Below are 17889 nucleotides of genomic sequence, written 5' to 3' on the forward strand. Positions count from 1 at the left end.
AAAAAACTTATTTATTTAAATACTACAAGTCAAAGAAATGTTTGCCTTTTTTCTTTTAGTTACATTATAAATCATCCCTATATCAAAAAACCATATAGCCTTTGATATTACTTGATATATAAGCTATATGGAAAGATTCAAATTTTCCTAAGTGACATCTAAATCAAATCGGCTGATAACCATAGTCTAATTCCTGATTCTGGACAATGCTCCTCATGTGGTTGGAGTTTAATACTTATATTATGAATCTAATATTTACCATGCCATTGGAAACGGTGGTAATAGAAGAGGGAAAGGTGACAAAAGTTTTCTAAAAGACATATTTTTGAAGCATATAGTTAACCTTTGAGGCTAAGAATGTAATTTTTCTTCACTCCACTATCTTTGGCAAAAGGAATACCTAATATCCAAACAAAGGTAAGAAAGGACAGAGGTTTTAGAATGGCAAAGGTACTTTGGAAAATATAAAGTTAATGTAAAATATAGTTCTTGAGCTCAAGAAACATGATATAGTTGGGAACAAGAGTCACATTCTCATGAAGACTATACAGTAAAGCATACGTAATACATGATAAATGCCTGGCAAATGCTACAGATACAGTAAGATCTACAATAATTATTGAGAAGCAAAATGAGTGCTGGCACAAAGAGGTTTGTTAAAGAAATGAATGAAATCACATTTAGGATGGTCAAGATGTTAAAAAACGGTAGAGTCTGAGCTGAACTCTTGAAGAATATATTTGATTTGGATAGGTTATAAGGAATACTCCAAGGAAGAAGAGAAATTAACACAGAATACAAGACCACCTAGCATATGTAGAGTAAATATTATGCCATAAATATTAACTTTAAAATCTTTATTACCTTCCTCCCAGGCACTTTATTATACAATATCTGGATGCTTGGATACTTGCTGAATGCAAGAACGAATCCATTGAACAATCCTATTAGTTAGCTGCTGTTATTGCTCTGATTTTTGAGAGAATATCTGAGGTGTAGAAATTATATAACTTCCCCAGAATTGCCTAAATACTATATGTTAGAGCCACATAATGTACCAAGTTTTTATCTTACTTAATTCCTATAATTTCCCTAGGAGGTAGATAGGTATATTCATTTCGTTCAAAAGGAACCAAAGTTTAGAGGCCAAGTAACTTGCTTAAGATTATAGCTTGAAGTAGAATTCGAGCCTAGGTTTAGTTAGTTCCAAAATCTGTGTTCTTAAACCCTACATTGTTTTGTCTTTCTCAAATTTAACCTCACCCCTAATTTATCCTTTTGTGCTTTACATCCCTAACACAATAAGACTTTAATTTCACTGAATGGGCAGAAATCCATATATAAGATGAATATGAACTAGTATAGAGGGGAATTGTTATACTGACCAGGCTTTATTCAGTCATTAATTCACTCAGATATCTGTTGATCATCTCCTACATATCTAGTTCTATTATGTTGTAGGCACTGGGGATACAATAGTGAGCAAAACAAACTAAATCCATACCACATGAGGTTTACATTCTAGTATGGAGAGTTAGACAATTATTGAAAATATAGGAGGTGGGGGGGGGAAGGGCAATATACGTAACCTAAACTTTTGTACCTCCACAATATGCTGAAATAATAAGAAAAAAAAGAAAATATAATACTTTGGGAGGTTATAAGTTCTATAGAGAAAAATAAAGTAGGTTAAGAGAGATAATGAGTACTGGTAAAGGGGGTGATGATATATTGACGTTTTATAAGGGTAGTCAGGGGAAAGCCTCTCCGATAAGGTGATATTTGAGCAGAGACCTGAAGGAATTGAGTAGGTGAGCCATTTATATGTCTGGGGAAGAACATTCCAAGCATCAGGTGCAATGAGGTACTTGGCATGTTTAAGGAACAGTAAGGAAATTAGGAAGAGTAGAGTGAAGGAGGACAAAAGTAATAGGAAATGCGCTCACAGAGATAGTTCTGAGGGGGACAGAGGTCTAAGACCATGTAGGCTGTAGTGAGGATTTGGGCTTTTATTCCCAGTGAGAGAGGAGGCTGTTTCTATCAGAGATTTGACATGATCTGACTTATAATTTAAAAGAAATCACTGGCTATTCTATAAAAAAAAAGAAAAAGACTTTAGAGGGTAAGAGTGGAGGCAAGACCTGATCAGAGTAATTGGAAAAAAAAAAAACTACAGGTGATAATAATTTTCTCATTGAAGAAATACTAGACTACCAAAATTAAATTGGAGAGCTAGCAAAAAAAATTAAAATGGAGAGCTAGCAAAAAAAAATCAAAGTCAACAAATAACTTATTTAGCACTCATGAGATTACAATGGTGTATAAAACACAAAGTTTACTTTCATAATGGGAATTTTTTGGTAAGCTGGTGGAGCTGATTAACTTAGTTTGCTCTTGAAGTGTGGAATTTCTTATAAAATACTTAGTTAACTTCATAAGGGAAGAACTGGTGGCAATAATAATTTTACTTTGAAATCTCCTTCTCCAGTGCACATGTAAGTGTGAAGATTTTTTACAAATATTACCAGCTGTACTGTTTCATACTTAGTCATCTATGATCCCTAATATAGCAGAAGTCTTTGTTAGCATATCACTGGCATTTAAGAAATAGGTTTCTCTTTAGTGATTATTTAAAACAATTTAAACCCCTGGGATTTTTTTTTCTTTCCTGTCTTACATATACTTCTGTAAAGATAGAACTTGATTTTTTTTTTAAACCAAGAAGTAAGCTTGAGTCTCGAAGCTTGACTTTTGTAAAGAGTTTTCTTGGCCCATTTTTGGATATCCTAAGTTGAGTATAGGTTAGTGTTACTGATTCTTTTAATATAATTGCAATATTTGGAAGGAGGCACCAAATTTGTCAAAACATTGGTTAAAACTGTAGATAAAATTTTTTTTTTTTTTTTTTTTTGAGACAGAGTCTCACTTTGTTGCCCGGGCTAGAGTGAGTGCCGTGGCGTCAGTCTAGCTCACAGCAACCTCAAACTCCCGGGCTTAAGCGATCCTACTGCCTCAGCCTCCCGAGTAGCTGGGACTACAGGCATGCGCCACCATGCCCGGCTAATTTTTTGTATATATATATTTTAGTTGTCCATATAATTTCTTTCTATTTTTTAGTAGAGACGGGGTCTCACTCTTGTTCAGGCTGGTCTTGAACTCCTGACCTCGAGCGATCCACCCGCCTCGGCCTCCCAGAGTGCTAGGATTACAGGCGTGAGCCACCGCGCCCGGCCTGTAGATAAAATTTTTAAGTCATAAAAATATATTGAGTTTTTATATCTGTGATTTGTGTGTAATAGTAGTATTTCACATACCGAGTTCTTCTTACCCAGGATTGTTAGCTGTTTCTTCGCATAGCCCTTTCCACAGTGCTTTCCATATAAAAAGCACTAGGCACAGCCTGAGCAAGAGCGAGACCCCATCTCTACTAAAAATAGAAAGAAATTATATGGACAGCTAAAAATATATATAGAAAAATTAGCCGGGCATGGTGGCACATGCCAGTAGTCCCAGCTACTCGGGAGGCTGTGGCAGGAGGATCGCTTGAGCCCAGGAGTTTGAGGTTGCTGTCAGCTAGGCTGACGCCATGGCATTCTAGCCCGGGCAACAGAATGAGACTCTGTCTCAAAAAAAAAATAGCACTAGGCAGCGTGAGGTGGTAGTATAAAAAGTATGAACTTTGAAATCTGAGCTCTGCCATTTATTTGGTCTATAGCAAATACACTCTTTAGCCTCAGATTTTTATAAAATGGGTTATTAATATTTTTCTTCCAAGTAACTGTGAGGATTAAAATCAGAAAATACGTAAAGATTCTGACAAAGTATTCAATATTAGTTTCCTTCTTCCCTTATTTGATTTGATTGCTTCACGTTGCTTACAAATTATCTTTACAGCATTGGAGTTTTGTTTTGGTTTGGTTTGATTTTTGCTATGTTGCCCAGGCTAGTCTCAATTTCTTGAGCTCAAACACTACTCCCACCTCAGCCTCTTGAGTAGCCGGTGCTACAGGCACACACCACCACCATGCCTGGCTGCAGCATTAGTTTTTAACCTTGGCCGCACATTTGAATCATCCAGAGATCTTTGAATAAAACACTAATGGCTCAGCCCCATCCAAAACCAGTTGAATGAATCTTTGGGGGTGAGGCCCAAGTTTGTTTTTAAGCTTCCCAGATAATTCTGATGGACATGGGTATTGAGAACTGCCAGTCTAAAGGGAAAGATTTCACATATAACCTTTCAAGAAAGGTTTACTGAAATATGTCTTTATAATTACTTTCAAAGATAAAAATAAGGATGGGGGGACCTATAGGGTCGCTTTAATCTATTACTGTTCTCTGTCTAGGTTTGTTGCTTTCTTTAAGTGTATATTTCTCTAATTAATGTATCTACCAGTTAACGGTCTGGTCTCTTTTTTTTTTTTTTTTTGAGACAGAGTCTCGCTTTGTTGCCCGGGCTAGAGTGAGTGCCGTGGCGTCAGCCTAGCTCACAGCAACCTCAAACTCCTGGGCTTAAGCAATCCTCCTGCCTCAGGCTCCCAAGTAGCTGGGACTACAGGCATGCACCACCATGCCCGGCTAATTTTTTCTATATATATTTTAGTTGGCCAGATAATTTCTTTCTATTTTTAGTAGAGACAGGGGTCTCGCTCTTGCTCAGGCTGGTCTCGAACTCCTGACCTTAAGCGATCCACCTGCCTCGGCCTCCCAGGGTGCTAGGATTACAGTGAGCCACCACGCCTGGCCTGTTCTGGTCTCTTAATTGTTGTTTACTCCAATTGTAATTTGCTTGTGTTAATTAAATCCTTTTTATATTGGATTGGAGATACTCTTAAGTGGCATTTGTTTTCTTATGAAGTTGAAGTTTATCTAATTTAGTCAGTTTACAATCACTGTCACCTTCTTGTGCACATAAATTTGAAACCCCTTTTATACTTCCTTATTCTATAAGAACTGAATAAATTGATTTCTTTTGTTGCCCTGTTTTTCACATCAGGAGGATTCAATGGGCGTAAGTACTACCAGATTTTTTTTTTTTACCTGATAGCTTTTTCAGGTCTGTGATTATCTGCTAAATAGTATTGTGGATAGTTATATACCTAAAGAATTATTTGAGAAGTCACTTTCAGTATGTACCTAAAACAGCCCCAGGTAGGGGCACTAATATCAACTATTTATATCACACTTTCTGCTTTCTCATGTGTTTTCATACCCATTAGTCATTGTTGTAGCTAACATTTTAAAAAATATCTACTGCATCTCAGGTAATAGGATAACAAAGATGAAATAAGGGCCTTGCCCTCCAGAAGTTTAAAGTCTAGAGGGAAAGATCAAGTTATCTAAGGATTCTAGGAATGCTAGGAATATCTGGTTATCTAGGAATTTCTGAAGGATGTGTCAGCTAGACAAATTGATCTGGGAGCTGGGGAGGATATTCCAAGGATAAACAGTGTCATTATGTCCTTTGAACTTCACAAGTATATCCCCATTTTTATTAGAAGAAATCTAAGGATTAGAAAGATTAAATAATACCCTTGAGATCACAAAGCTGTAATAATGGGGCAGTTAATTCTAGAGTTGCTGGACTCAAATTCTTTGCTCTTTCTATAAATACATTAAATGCTATCTTAAATTATGTATATAGGCTTCTTGTCCTTCTGCCTTCTTCCATATGAAGACAAGCATTCCTCCCCTCCAGAGGACATAGCATTCAAGGTGCCATCTTGGAATCAAACTTGCCCAAACTGCCAGTACCTTGATATTGGATTTCCTAGCCTACAAAACAATTTGATTGCAAAATCAAAGATCTAGAGTCTATATCTAGAGAAAAAGAGAACCCGATGAGTCCTTAGAACAAGGCCAGGGACATGATCTCTGAGATGGAGTTCAAGGTATAGAAGGTACACAAAATGGCACCAACCTCACTGGCAACTCTCTTATTTCTCTGGAGCCAGAACATGGTGGACACAGAGACAAATGCATTGTATTTTATGTCATCAGCTGGGCCCCACACTCACGCTCTTCCTGGGAATCTACTTCTGCCGAGATTGCAAGCTAAGCCTTCTGGAGATGGTAAACAGGACTTCAGGAGGCAGAGACAGGTACAAGAGGCACCACACAGCCCTACTGACCCAGCCCAGCTCCAGAGTGCAGCAGATCTTGAGGCGATGAAAATAAACCTAGCGATAATTATTTTGTGGATATCCTAGTAATGCTTGATTCAGGCAAAAACATCAATAGTTGATATTAAAACCTTAAAGTGAAAGTCTGATGAACAAGATATACATATCATCTCAAAAAAAACTCCTCATGTATACTTATTAATTACAAAAGGAAAGCTGGTAATTTTGCAGTGGAGACACCTGTCCAGCTCCACCCTAACCAAGTGGTGGCACCAGTAATGGCACAGACCAGTGTGAGCTGCCTCCTAATAGCAAACACTAAAAAGGACACAATCTCTTCTGTAGTATTACTGACAAAAAATGAGTAAGCTGAAACTAATTGTTAGGAAACACAAAGCAAAACCAAATTGAGTGACAGTCTTACAAAGTAACATCCGTGTACTCTTCAATGGATTGAATAATGACAATAGGAATGGAGAAAAAGTAGACTGACTCAGGAAATATTTAGAAAATACGTGTCCTGAAGAGTTCTCTTCTTTATGTAGTATGTGCTACCATTTTAGAAGAAAAAAGCAACACATTCAGAATCCGAATTGTGGGTAAGATTGTGTCTATTTTTCTTACAGGAAAAGGGACTTTTTTTATTGTGGTAAAGTGTACAAAACATAAAATCTTCCATTTTAAGTATACAGTTCCATTTTAAGTATACACTTACTAAGAAGTAATAAAGTACATTCTAAGAAGCAAACTAAAAGTACATTCCCACTGTTGTGCAAAGATCACCACCATCCATCCAGAACCCTTCTCATCTTGTAAAATTGAAACTCTGGCCATTGTACAATAACTCCTCATTGCCTCCTTCCCCCAAGCCACTGGCAACCACCATTCTACTTTGTGTGTCTGTGAATTTGACCACTCCAGGTACCTCACAGGAGTAAACTAATACAATATTTGTCCTTTTTTGTGTGGCTTGTTTCACTTAGCATAACGTCCTCAAGATTCATCCATATTATAGTATATGTTAGAATTTCCTTACTTTTCAAGACTGAATAATAATCCATTTTATGGATATACCGTATTTTATGCACACACACACACACACACACACACATTATAGAACACATGGGTTGTATATACCCTTTGGCTATTGTGAATAATGTTGCTATGAACATTTTTATACAAATGTCTGTTTGACTCCTGCTTTCAATTCTTTTGGATATATACCCAGAAGTAGAATTGCTGGATCATACGTCAAGGACTTTTAAATAATTAGATGTTATAAAGCAGCATGTGTATTTTCTTTTTTTTATTTTTTATTTTTTCCTAGCAGAATCTCATTCTGTCACCCAGGCTGGAATACAGTGGCATGATGATAAGCTCACTGTAACCTCAAACTCCTGGGCTCAAGTGATCCTCCTGCCTCAGCCTCCACAGTAGCTGAGACTACAGGTGCACGCCACCACACCTGGCAATTTTTTTTTTATTTTTGTAGAGATGGAGTCTCACTATGTTGCCCAGGCTGGTCTTGAACTCCTGGGCTCATGTGATCCTCCTGTTTCAGCCTCCCAAAGTGCTGGGATTACAGGTGTAAGCCACCATGCCCAGCCAATATATATTTTGTTTTGAATTATGGAAATAGGTAAATATGTGTGAATATAACAATACTTGCCCCAAAAGACCTCATTAGTTATGTTCTTTTTACTTAATGGAACCTATTTTAATTTTTTAAAAAGCCTCAAAACTTTTAAACCTAATTTTTATTCCATTTTCAAAAGCTCTACCCAGAAAGTAATCAAACCTTTCCTGTGCCTTCCTCTTGAAAAAGTTTTCTATTTCTAAGGTAGCCAATAATAAACCTGATATTCTTAAGAGCCAAAAAGATTATGCGTCTTGAACATGTAAGCAGTTTAATAAATATTTCATGTCAGAAGCAAGCTATAAGATCATGGATTTCTGGATATTCCCAAGAACGCTTCAGTTCTGCTCTGTTATTTTCAAAAAGTCTCCCCCAGCCCTCACACCTTTCCCACCAGTTTTATATAGTTCCTTCTTCAAGCAGAAGTGAGCCTGTGGGTGTTTTGTTGTAGTCCTAGAATTCACTGCAGACTTGCATAACATTTGGAAAAACTCTCTGTACCCCGGCCCACAGGACCATGAGTTATTTTGTTGCTAGTAGCATTATTCTCTCTGGTAGTAATAGAGCTGCTTTTTATTAAAGGCTTTCTATATAACTGGTTACTCCTAAGCACTTTGCCTAATTATTTCCCTTAATTTTCACAATATTCTAGTCAGGTAAGCATACCATTATTTTAAGCACATTTTACAGATGAAAGAACAAAGGAACAAAGATTACATGATACATCACATAAGTGGCTTACCCAGAGTGCAAACCCAGGTTAACTACTACCCTGTACTCCTATCCACACTTCTCACCTTTTAGTTTTTAGCTTTTTGCCATCCCATTCTAATACCTTTTACTTTCACTGTGATTTGTATGTCTCTGATACCATACTAAGACTCTGGAACCATGGATAGAAGTCCTACAAACTACTATTTTTAGTGGCTTCTTTCACCCACAGGATGCATAGGAAGGTCTTTCTTAGTCTAACCTCCAATATATACATCCCTGTCCTAATCCCTTTACATATTCTATGTCCAGCCAGCCTGGACTACCTGACCATTCTTAAATGTATTATGTGTGTTTGTATCTCTGGACATTTAGTTCTTCCCTCTGAAATCTTTCCTATCTCTTTTCCCTTGCCCTCATCTTTACTGAAACAGAAATGTGCTGAATATGCATTTTATCTTGATGGTCAAGTGTTAAAATCATTGATGCCAAATCTGAACACACGCCTACCTCAGAGATATTGCAAGTTCAGTTCCAGACCATCGAGATAAAAAGTGATTATCTCAATACAGCAAATCACACAAATTTTTTGGTTTCTCAGTACATATGTTTACACTATATTGTAGTCTGTTAAGTGTACAATAGCATTATATCTAAAACAATGTACATACCTTAATTAGAAAATATTTTATTGCTAATAAATGTTAACAATCATCTGAGCCTTCAGCAAATCATATTTTTTTTGCTAGTGAAGGGTTTTGCCCTGATGCTAATGGCTGCTGACTGATCAGGGTAATGGTTGCTGAACATTGGGATGGCTGTGGCAATTTCTTAAGATGACAGTGAAATTTGGCACGCTGATTGACTCTTCCTTTCATGAAAGATTTCTCTGTAGCATGTGATGCTGTTTGATAGTATTTTCCCACAGTAGAACTTCTTTAAAAATTGGAGTCAGTTCTTTTACATCTTGCTGCTTTCTCAGCTAAGTTTATATAATATCCTAAATCTTTTGTCATTTCAACCATGTTCATAGATCTTGACCAGGAGTAGCTTCCATTCAAGTTTTGAGGTTTTTTTGTTTTTGTTTTGGGGTGTTTTGTTTTGTTTTGTTTTTTGAGACAGGGTCTCACTCTGTCGCCCAGGCTGGAATGCAGTGGTGCAGTCATTGCTCACTATATCCTCGAACTTCTGAGCTCAAGGGATCCTCCTGCCTCAGCCTCCTGAGCTGCTAGGACTACAGGCCACCCAGCCTGGTTTGTTGTTGTTGTTGTTTGTGGAGATGTGGTCTCACTGTGTTGCCCAGGCTGGTCTCAAACTGTTGGCCTCAAGAAGTCTTTCCATCTTGGCCTCTCGAAGTACTGGGATTACAGGCATGAGCCACTGTGCCCAGCCCTGTTCAAGTTTTATCATAAGATTGCAGCAATTTAATCACATCTTCAGGCTCCACTTTTGTTTTTGGGGTTTGGTTGGTTTTGGGGGTTTTTTCTTTTTTTTTTTTTTTTTTTTTTTGAGACGAGGTCTCACTTTGTCACCTAAGCTAGAGTGCAGTGGTGTGATCATAGCTCACTGTAACCTTGAACTCCTGAGCCCAAGTGATTCTCCTGCCTCAGCCTCCTGAGTAGCTAGGACTACAGCTGTGTGTCACCTCACCTAGCTAGTTTTTAAATTTTTTATAGAGATGGTGTCTCGCTGTGTTATCCAGGCTGGTCTCAAAATCATAGCTTCAAGCAGTCCTCCTACCTTGGCCTCCCAAAGTGCTGAGACTACAGGCATGAGTCACTGCACCTGGCTCTCCACCTCTAGTTCTCTTGCTGTTTCTACCACATCTGCAGTTACTTCCTCTATTGGAGTGTTGAACCCTTCAAAGTCATCCATGAGGTTTGGACTCAACTTCTTCCAAACACCTGTTAATGTGGATATTTTGATCTCCTCTCATGAGTCACAAAGGGTGGGTGGGTGGGTGGGTTGGTTGGTTGGTTTGTTTGTTTTGAGACAGAGTCTCCTTCCTCCATCGCCCTGGCTAAAGTGCAGTGGTGTCATAGTAACTCACTGCAACCTCAAACTCCTGGGCTCAAGCAATCCTCCTGCCTCAGCCTCCCAGAGTGCTAGGATTACAGATGTGAGCCATGGCGCCTGGCCTCACAAAGGTTCTTAATGGCATCTAGAATGGTGAATCCTTTCCACATAGTTTTAAATTTACTTTGCCTAGATCCATCAAAGATATCACTATCTATGGCAGATATAGCCTCATGAAGAGTATTTCTCAAATAAGAAGACTTGAAGGTCAAAATGACTCTTTGATCCATGGGCTGTAGAATGGATGTTGCATTGGCAGGCATGAAAACATTAATCTCCTTGTACATCTCCATCAGAGCTCTTGTGTGACTGGGTACATTGTCAATGAGCAGTAATATTTTGAAAAGAATCTTTTTTTCTGAACAGTAAATCTCAACAGTGAACTTAAAATATTCAGTAAATCATACTATAAATAGATATGCTGTCATTGAGGCTTTGTTGTTTCATTTATTGAACACAGACAGAGTAGATTTAGCATAATTCTTAAGGGCTCTAGAATTTTCAGAATGGTCAGTAAGCACTGGCTTCAACTTAAAGTCAGCGCTGCCTTAGCCCCTAACAAGAGAGTCAGCCTGTCCTTTGAAACTTTGAAGCCAGGCATTAACTTCTCTCTAGCTATGAAAGTCTTAGATGGTCTCCTCTTCCACTATTATGCTTTTGCTTAAGGGAATATTATGGCTGGTTTGATCTTCTTTCCAGACCACTAAAACTTTTTCTCCATATCGGTAGTAAGACTGTTTTACTTTCTTGTCATGTGAGTATTCACTAGAGTAACACATATAATTTCCTTTAAGAACTTTTCCTTTGCATTCACAATTTGGCTAACCATCTGATGCAAAAGGCCAGCTTTTGACATGCTTTTCTGACTATGCTTAATCATTTCTAGCTTTTGGTTTAAAGTGATAGATACATGCGACTTTTCCTTTCACTTGAACACTTAGAGGTCATTGTAGGGTTATTAATTGGCCTATTTTCACTATTGTATCTCAACGAATAGGGCAACTCAAGGAGAAGAAGAGAGATAAGGGAAGCCAGTTGGTTGTTTCATAGTCACTATACTTACTGCCTATTTGCAGTACTAAGTAGATGGTTGTTTTTAGCTGATGCTAGTGGGGGAACACTTTTTTTGCTTTCTTATTTTTATAAAATGTGTTTTCCTTTATACACTGTATTCTCTTTATGTCCAGATTAAAGGTGATTTATTTATGGTATTGGAGTTTTTCCTGATGCATGAAATCTTGAACTGACAAAATTGATATTCTGCTTTTGAGTCATTGTCTAATGCTAATACACTAGAACTTCAAAAGGATTAGAATTGTATAACCTTGTATTAATTACATTTGTATAAATACTTTCTAGCTTAAAAAGGGCATAATATTCTTCCTAAAGTTATCTAATACACTGTGTAAATTTATTTCTCTATTCAGTTAGTTTTTGTAAATATTAATTTTTTTCATAAAATTAACAGCTTTTATAGTCATTAATTATTGCAGCATTTATTCTTATATCTAGAATGTTTGTATTTCCAACTGAGTATTCACATTAATTCAAGGGACTCACCTGATACAATTAATGTTATATTGATTTGATATGATAGTAATTGACACAACTACATAATCTTTGATCATGCACAATTTCTGGTGTACCAGAAATGATGTATGCATTATACAGTTTGAAGTCTAATAGCTGATTTTGGTTGACTATTGGGGCTAAAGCCTAACTTTGGTAAATCTCTAAAATGCTATTGAACCTTATAGATCCAAGACAATTATAGTTTTTCCCAGTCCTCCCTACTCCTATTCTATCAGGCTATTGTCTAATAGATCAAAATTTTAAAATTTGTTCCTTTTGTATGCTGCTTTTCTTAAGCATATTACTTATAGTTCAGTCTTTCATCTCTGGCCTTCCATTCATTCTGTTCTTTCTCAATTTAATTCAGTAACATTTATGGAGCACTTAAAGCCTAAGTGCATTATACAATGCTTTTCAGCCTAGTGAAATTTCAAAATTGCCTTTAAATCCCAAATCATATGTCACCTTCTAAAGATTTTTCCCATCCTCCTGCTTACATTCTCATATCATTTTGTACTTCCTTGGTTTGTAGCATCACATTGTGACATAAGGAATAGTTTGAGTCTCTCTCCTTTGCCAGATTTTGAGCTCCTTGAATTAATAAACTATATCTTGTTCATTTCTGTGTCCCTAAAGAGCCTGGACAATGCCTCAAGGAAGCAAGTACTTGGTAAAAGGGAGTTACAGCACGTGCATTTTACCATTAGGAATTGTATACTGCGTGCCTAACTAAAAGAGAAATAATTGAAATAATCAGGCATTTTAACTTGCTATTATGTCCAGTGAGTGTATGCCTAAGATTGGGACAATACAATATCATACCTCAAACACAAGACAAACACTTCTGCTGGCGCTCATTCCAGTGATAGAGGAAAAGCCAGTTTTGTTGGACTTGAGAGGTGGCATGTTGATCTCTAACAGTGTTTTTCTAAGGAATTATCAAGGGTAATTTTGACTAGCCCAACTTTTATGACTCAAATGACTTTTTTTTTTTTTTTTTTTTTTGATAGAGTCTCACTCTGTTGCCCGGGCTAGAGTGCTGCGGTGTCAGCCTAGCTCACAGCAACCTCAAACTCCTGGGCTCAAGCCATCCTCCTGCCTCAGCTTCCCAGGTAGCTGGGACTACAGGCATGCACCACCATGCCCAGCTAATTTTTTCTATTTTTAGTTGTTTGGCTAATTTCTTTCTATTTTTAGTAGAGAGAGGGTCTTGCTCTTGCTCAGGCTAGTCTCGAATTCCTGAGCTCAAGCAATCCTCCCACCTCAGCCTCCCAGAGTGCTAGGATTACAGGCGTGAGCCACCACGCCCGGCCTCAAATGACATTTTTGCTAGTTATTTCATAACTATTTGTTCATGTCTTATATCACCAGTTAAAAAGCGGGGATCATGTTTTATATCTCTTTGTATTTGGCATATTGCTTTTCATATATTCAGTTTTGGAATGAATAGACATTTTAATATGTTTTCATGATGCTAAAGTCTAAGTGAGGAATAACCTAGAGCCATATCCTTTAACTCACCATCCAGTGGTCATTCGCCTTAATACCATTTGCTAAATTTTCCCTCCCAACTATCACATTTCTCTCTTTCCCACAGCTCTTCCGACGTGTAGCAGCAGCTTTGCCTGGAATGGAAAGCACACAGGACAGAAGCAGAGAAGACAGTATCCTTTTTGTTTCATCAGAAAATATTTATTATTAAAACTAGTCTTTAGAGCCCTACTTGGTTGGCTAATGAATATTATGCCATTGCCTTTCATTGCTTTTTCTTTTCTTTTATTCTTTCTTGTTTTTCTTGAATGCCATTGCCCGTTGCCTTTTACAACCAGGAATTGATGGTTTAGGGGTATAAAAACTCAGAGGTTTTCTATAGCAAATGTGGGCTGGTTATCCAAGTGTACCTGCTGCTCATTATGATTTATCAGTGAGAGGGTTTTTGTTTGTTTGCTTTTTAATGAGCAGGAAATTCTTAGAATCCCTGTCTCCTTCCTTCTTCAAGTCCCATGGACTCTGGGCTTTTTTTCTAACACTTGGGCTTTCTACTTGACACAGGCAAGAAATGAAATGGCATTTTATTATGGAGTCTGTGTTCAGAAATAGGATATAATGAAGCATATCTGATATTTCCAAGGATTTGGATTTTACTGTTTTCATTATTTGTTTTATATTTATGTTCTAGTATTTTTCCATATGCAGATATTTTTTATTAAGCCATAGAGTACATAACACTTTGTATTCAGCTCTTTCCACTTCTAAATGTTTTATGTTTTCCAAGCCTTTATTACTTTTCGCCCCCAGACAGGGTCTCTCTCTATTGCCCAGGCTAGAGTGCAGTGGTGTCATCATAGCTCACTGCAACCTCAAACTCCTGGGATCAAGCAATCCTCCCACCTCAGCCTCCCAAGTAGCTGGGACCAAGTAGTGTACCACTGTGCCCAGCTAATTTTTCTTATTTTTTGTAGAGACAGGATCTTGCTCAGGTGGTCTCAAGCTCTTGGCCTCAAGCAGTCCTCCCACCTTGGCCTCTTTCAGTGCTGGGATTACAGGCATGAGCCACCATGCCCAGCCCTTTATTAGTTTTAATGGCATAATCTGTTCTACTGAGTTGAAGTTCCATTATTTATTAAATTTTTTCCCTGTTGTTGGAAATGTCTTGTAGGCTACTTTCAGATGTTTATTAAAGGTGATTGATTTTCTAAGGAATATCATCTTCATATGGTTTCTTGCTACTATAGAATAATTTCCTTAGGAAAGATTCTCATAAATAGGGCTTGTACCTCATTCTGACCTTTGCTGCATATAGTACATATAAGCAAGTTTATTCCATTTGAGCACTTTGTATGGTGAGGTGGCTGCATAGAAAATAGTGACTGTTATAGGCTCTGAAGTCAAAAAGGAATATAAGGGCCTTGCCAAAGATACCCATGTTCAGCAGAATTGGAATTGTACATTGTCATTTATAGCTCCTTAACTTTTGTTTCAGTGATTGACATAAAACTGGAAAAGCCTCAGGAGCAACCAGTCAGCGAAGGAGGCTGTTCCTGCTAATCCCCTATGGCATCTTCAACCCTTCTCCAGAAGCTCACTGCTTTGGCCCTCTTACTCTTCCATTGACTGCAGTGTGAATATTGGCTTGAATCTTTTCCCTTCAGTAATAACGTATTGCAATTCATCATTGCTGCCTGTCTCGTGGAGATGATCTATTAGCTTCACAAGCACAAAAAAAGTCAGTGTCTTCATTATTTATATTTTACAAAAAGCCAAAAGAGTCCAGCATATTCCAGTGATAACTTTCAAAATTAGATACATTTTCTTAACATTTTTTCCTTTTTTAATGTTATGATAATGTACTTCAAATGATGGAAATCTCAACAGTATGAGTGTGGCTTGGTTAAGGAGCAGTGTGTTCACAGCCTACTTGATCTCTTGCTGCTTTTCTCAACTACTCTCACCCCCATTTCCTATTCTTACCCTCCCTCCTTTCCTCAAAACAAGCAAGAGGTTGGCAAAGTAGCAGTCAGACTAAGCTGGAATTATCCTTCAATTTTACAAATACTAGCTCTGGGCCATCAGCCAAGATGTCCAAAATTATTCTTGAGCACTGATACAGATATAAATTACTTAGACCTTTGAGGTCAAAATGCAGCTATCATGGTGGGCAGTGTTTGAATGAGAAAAGGGTTCTGGTGCATCTTCAAAATGAGTAATGAACATACTGAGTATTTACAAGTAAAGAAACATATATTTCTGACCAAAACAAATGACCCTTTCATGTGTGCTTTATTAAGTAGACTCTGGGAGAGAAAAGTAGCCAAGTGCTTCAGAACAGGTTTTTAATATTTAATTCTTCATGGTAAAATTATAAAGTTCTAATGAACTATTTCTCCCAAGGTTTTAAAATTGTCAAGATAGAGTTATTCTATTTGTTAAAAAAAATCTTTAAGCAATAGATTTCGCTTGGGTTTTCATTCTTTTTTTGAAAATGCTATGTAGGCAAGACACTATAAAAGTTGAATTCCTTTAAGAAGAACCAGTGGAAGAATTTAAATCTGGCACCATGATCAAAATTAAATTACTAAAGTAGTAAGAATAATGATATCTAATGCTTACCAACAAAAGAACCCTCGGCAGAAAAGCAAATACTTTGCTTGACATTTGAGGTCAAAGTAAAGACAGAGACGGTTTTCTTTGAAGCCCCTAGAGGCAGATCAGAAAAAGCATACATAGAAGAAGGAAAGGAGAGAATGGAAATGAAACTCAATATTATGCAGATTAATGCCTTATTTTTTAGCATTTTTTAAATGTTGGGTCTTTCAGGCTGGTTTTGCTTTTTATTAGATCTGTATAGTTTGGTTAATTAACTAGTGATTTAGTTTTATATTTAAGCTACAATTAATCTTTTTTCTTTGGTGATATTTATTTCTTTGCCTTTTTTTAAAAAACTACTTTCAATTTTTAGATGTTTCGTTGAATCTAGTTAGAGCTTCATCACTATGGCAATATGTATTTCCCTTACAACACTGCAAACAATTATACTAGAAGTGCACCCTTTTAATCTTTACTAGTTATTGTGAGATTGCTGTGTAAGTTAATAAACACTTTGTAAATACATTGTTTGCAGGAAAAAAATTTCTGAGTTTACAGCTCAGGAAAGCCTGCTGAATTTATGTTGTAAGCATTACTTAACACAGTATAAAGATGAAAAGACAACAAAAATATCTTCATACTTCCTCATCCCCTCATTGCAACAAAATCCTTAACTGGGAGAACGTTAGTCCCCTCTCTTTCCTCCTCCTCCTCCACTTCCCACTTACTGTCACCTTGTAATATTCAGAGAGCACTTGGATTATGGATCTGAATAGAAAAATGCTTTCAGATAATCATTAGCCCACACACCAGTAACTTATACTCAAAGATGGGATGGAGTTGTAAAGTGCTTTTATAATACAATATTATTGTTAAAGGCAAGGGTTGACTCTTTGTTTTATTTTGACATGGCATGTCCTAAAATAAATATCGATTCAATATGGAAGATGGGTCATATTCTTTATTTGGAAAAAGTTGTGATTTCTGACAAAGGGGTGATTGTCTTCCTACACTGTTGCATTTGATTCTTTTATGTATCTTTAAGGAAGTAACTAGTTATGCTGCTTTTATTATTGGTCTTTTTATTTGGCTTGGGATTTCTTCAATCGAAGCAGTGAAGTGTGTTCATAGTTCAGTTTTTTTTTTTTTAATAAACAATTTTGCTGCCAAAAATATATAAATAAAACATTAAAAGAAAACAGTTATTGAGTTGGTTTCCCATTCCTGCCAAGGTGATGAATTAGCATGTGCTTCTTACTCCCTCCCTAGAAGAACTATAAAGGGAACATGGAATCCAGAAAAATAACAAAACAACAAATGTGAGAAACCCCCAGGGAGTCAGAAGACTCTTGTTTGGGGTGGGGGAGAGTGGCTGCCACTTGAAAGACAGGGCCCTGGTAGAGTCAGTTATAGGATATATTAAGAAAAGTATTTTAAGTTCCACTTTCGCCTTTTCACTCCTAACCACGCCTTTGCCTTTGGACAGGGGTTGGCAAACTATGGCCCTCCTGCCAAGTCCAGCCTGGTGCCTGGTTCCTATTTTTAAAATTAAATTTCATTGGGACTCAGCCATACTTTCTCACTACAAAGACAGAGTTTAATAGTTGTAACAGTCTGGACACAGTGGCTCACACCTGTAATCCTAGCACTTTGGGAGAGTGAGGCAGAATTGCCTGAAGCCAGGAG

General features: G+C 37.3%; 1 protein-coding gene across 4 annotated transcripts in view; it reads left to right on the forward strand.

Moving 5' to 3' along the window:
- Positions 1–17404, forward strand: part of RAB6A (RAB6A, member RAS oncogene family) — a 68806-nt gene extending 51402 nt beyond the window's left edge. For all 4 annotated transcript variants that reach the window (XM_069469277.1, XM_069469275.1, XM_069469274.1 and 1 more), the window contains 2 exons: positions 13715–13781; positions 15101–17404. In XM_069469277.1, the coding sequence (XP_069325378.1) occupies positions 13715–13781; positions 15101–15165 (132 nt within the window). In that variant the 3' untranslated portion in view covers positions 15166–17404. The remainder of the gene's footprint in view (positions 1–13714; positions 13782–15100) is intronic.
- The last annotated feature ends 485 nt before the right edge of the window (positions 17405–17889 follow it).

Source organism: Eulemur rufifrons, chromosome 6 (assembly GCF_041146395.1).
Source record: "Eulemur rufifrons isolate Redbay chromosome 6, OSU_ERuf_1, whole genome shotgun sequence".
NCBI lineage: Eukaryota > Metazoa > Chordata > Mammalia > Primates > Lemuridae > Eulemur > Eulemur rufifrons.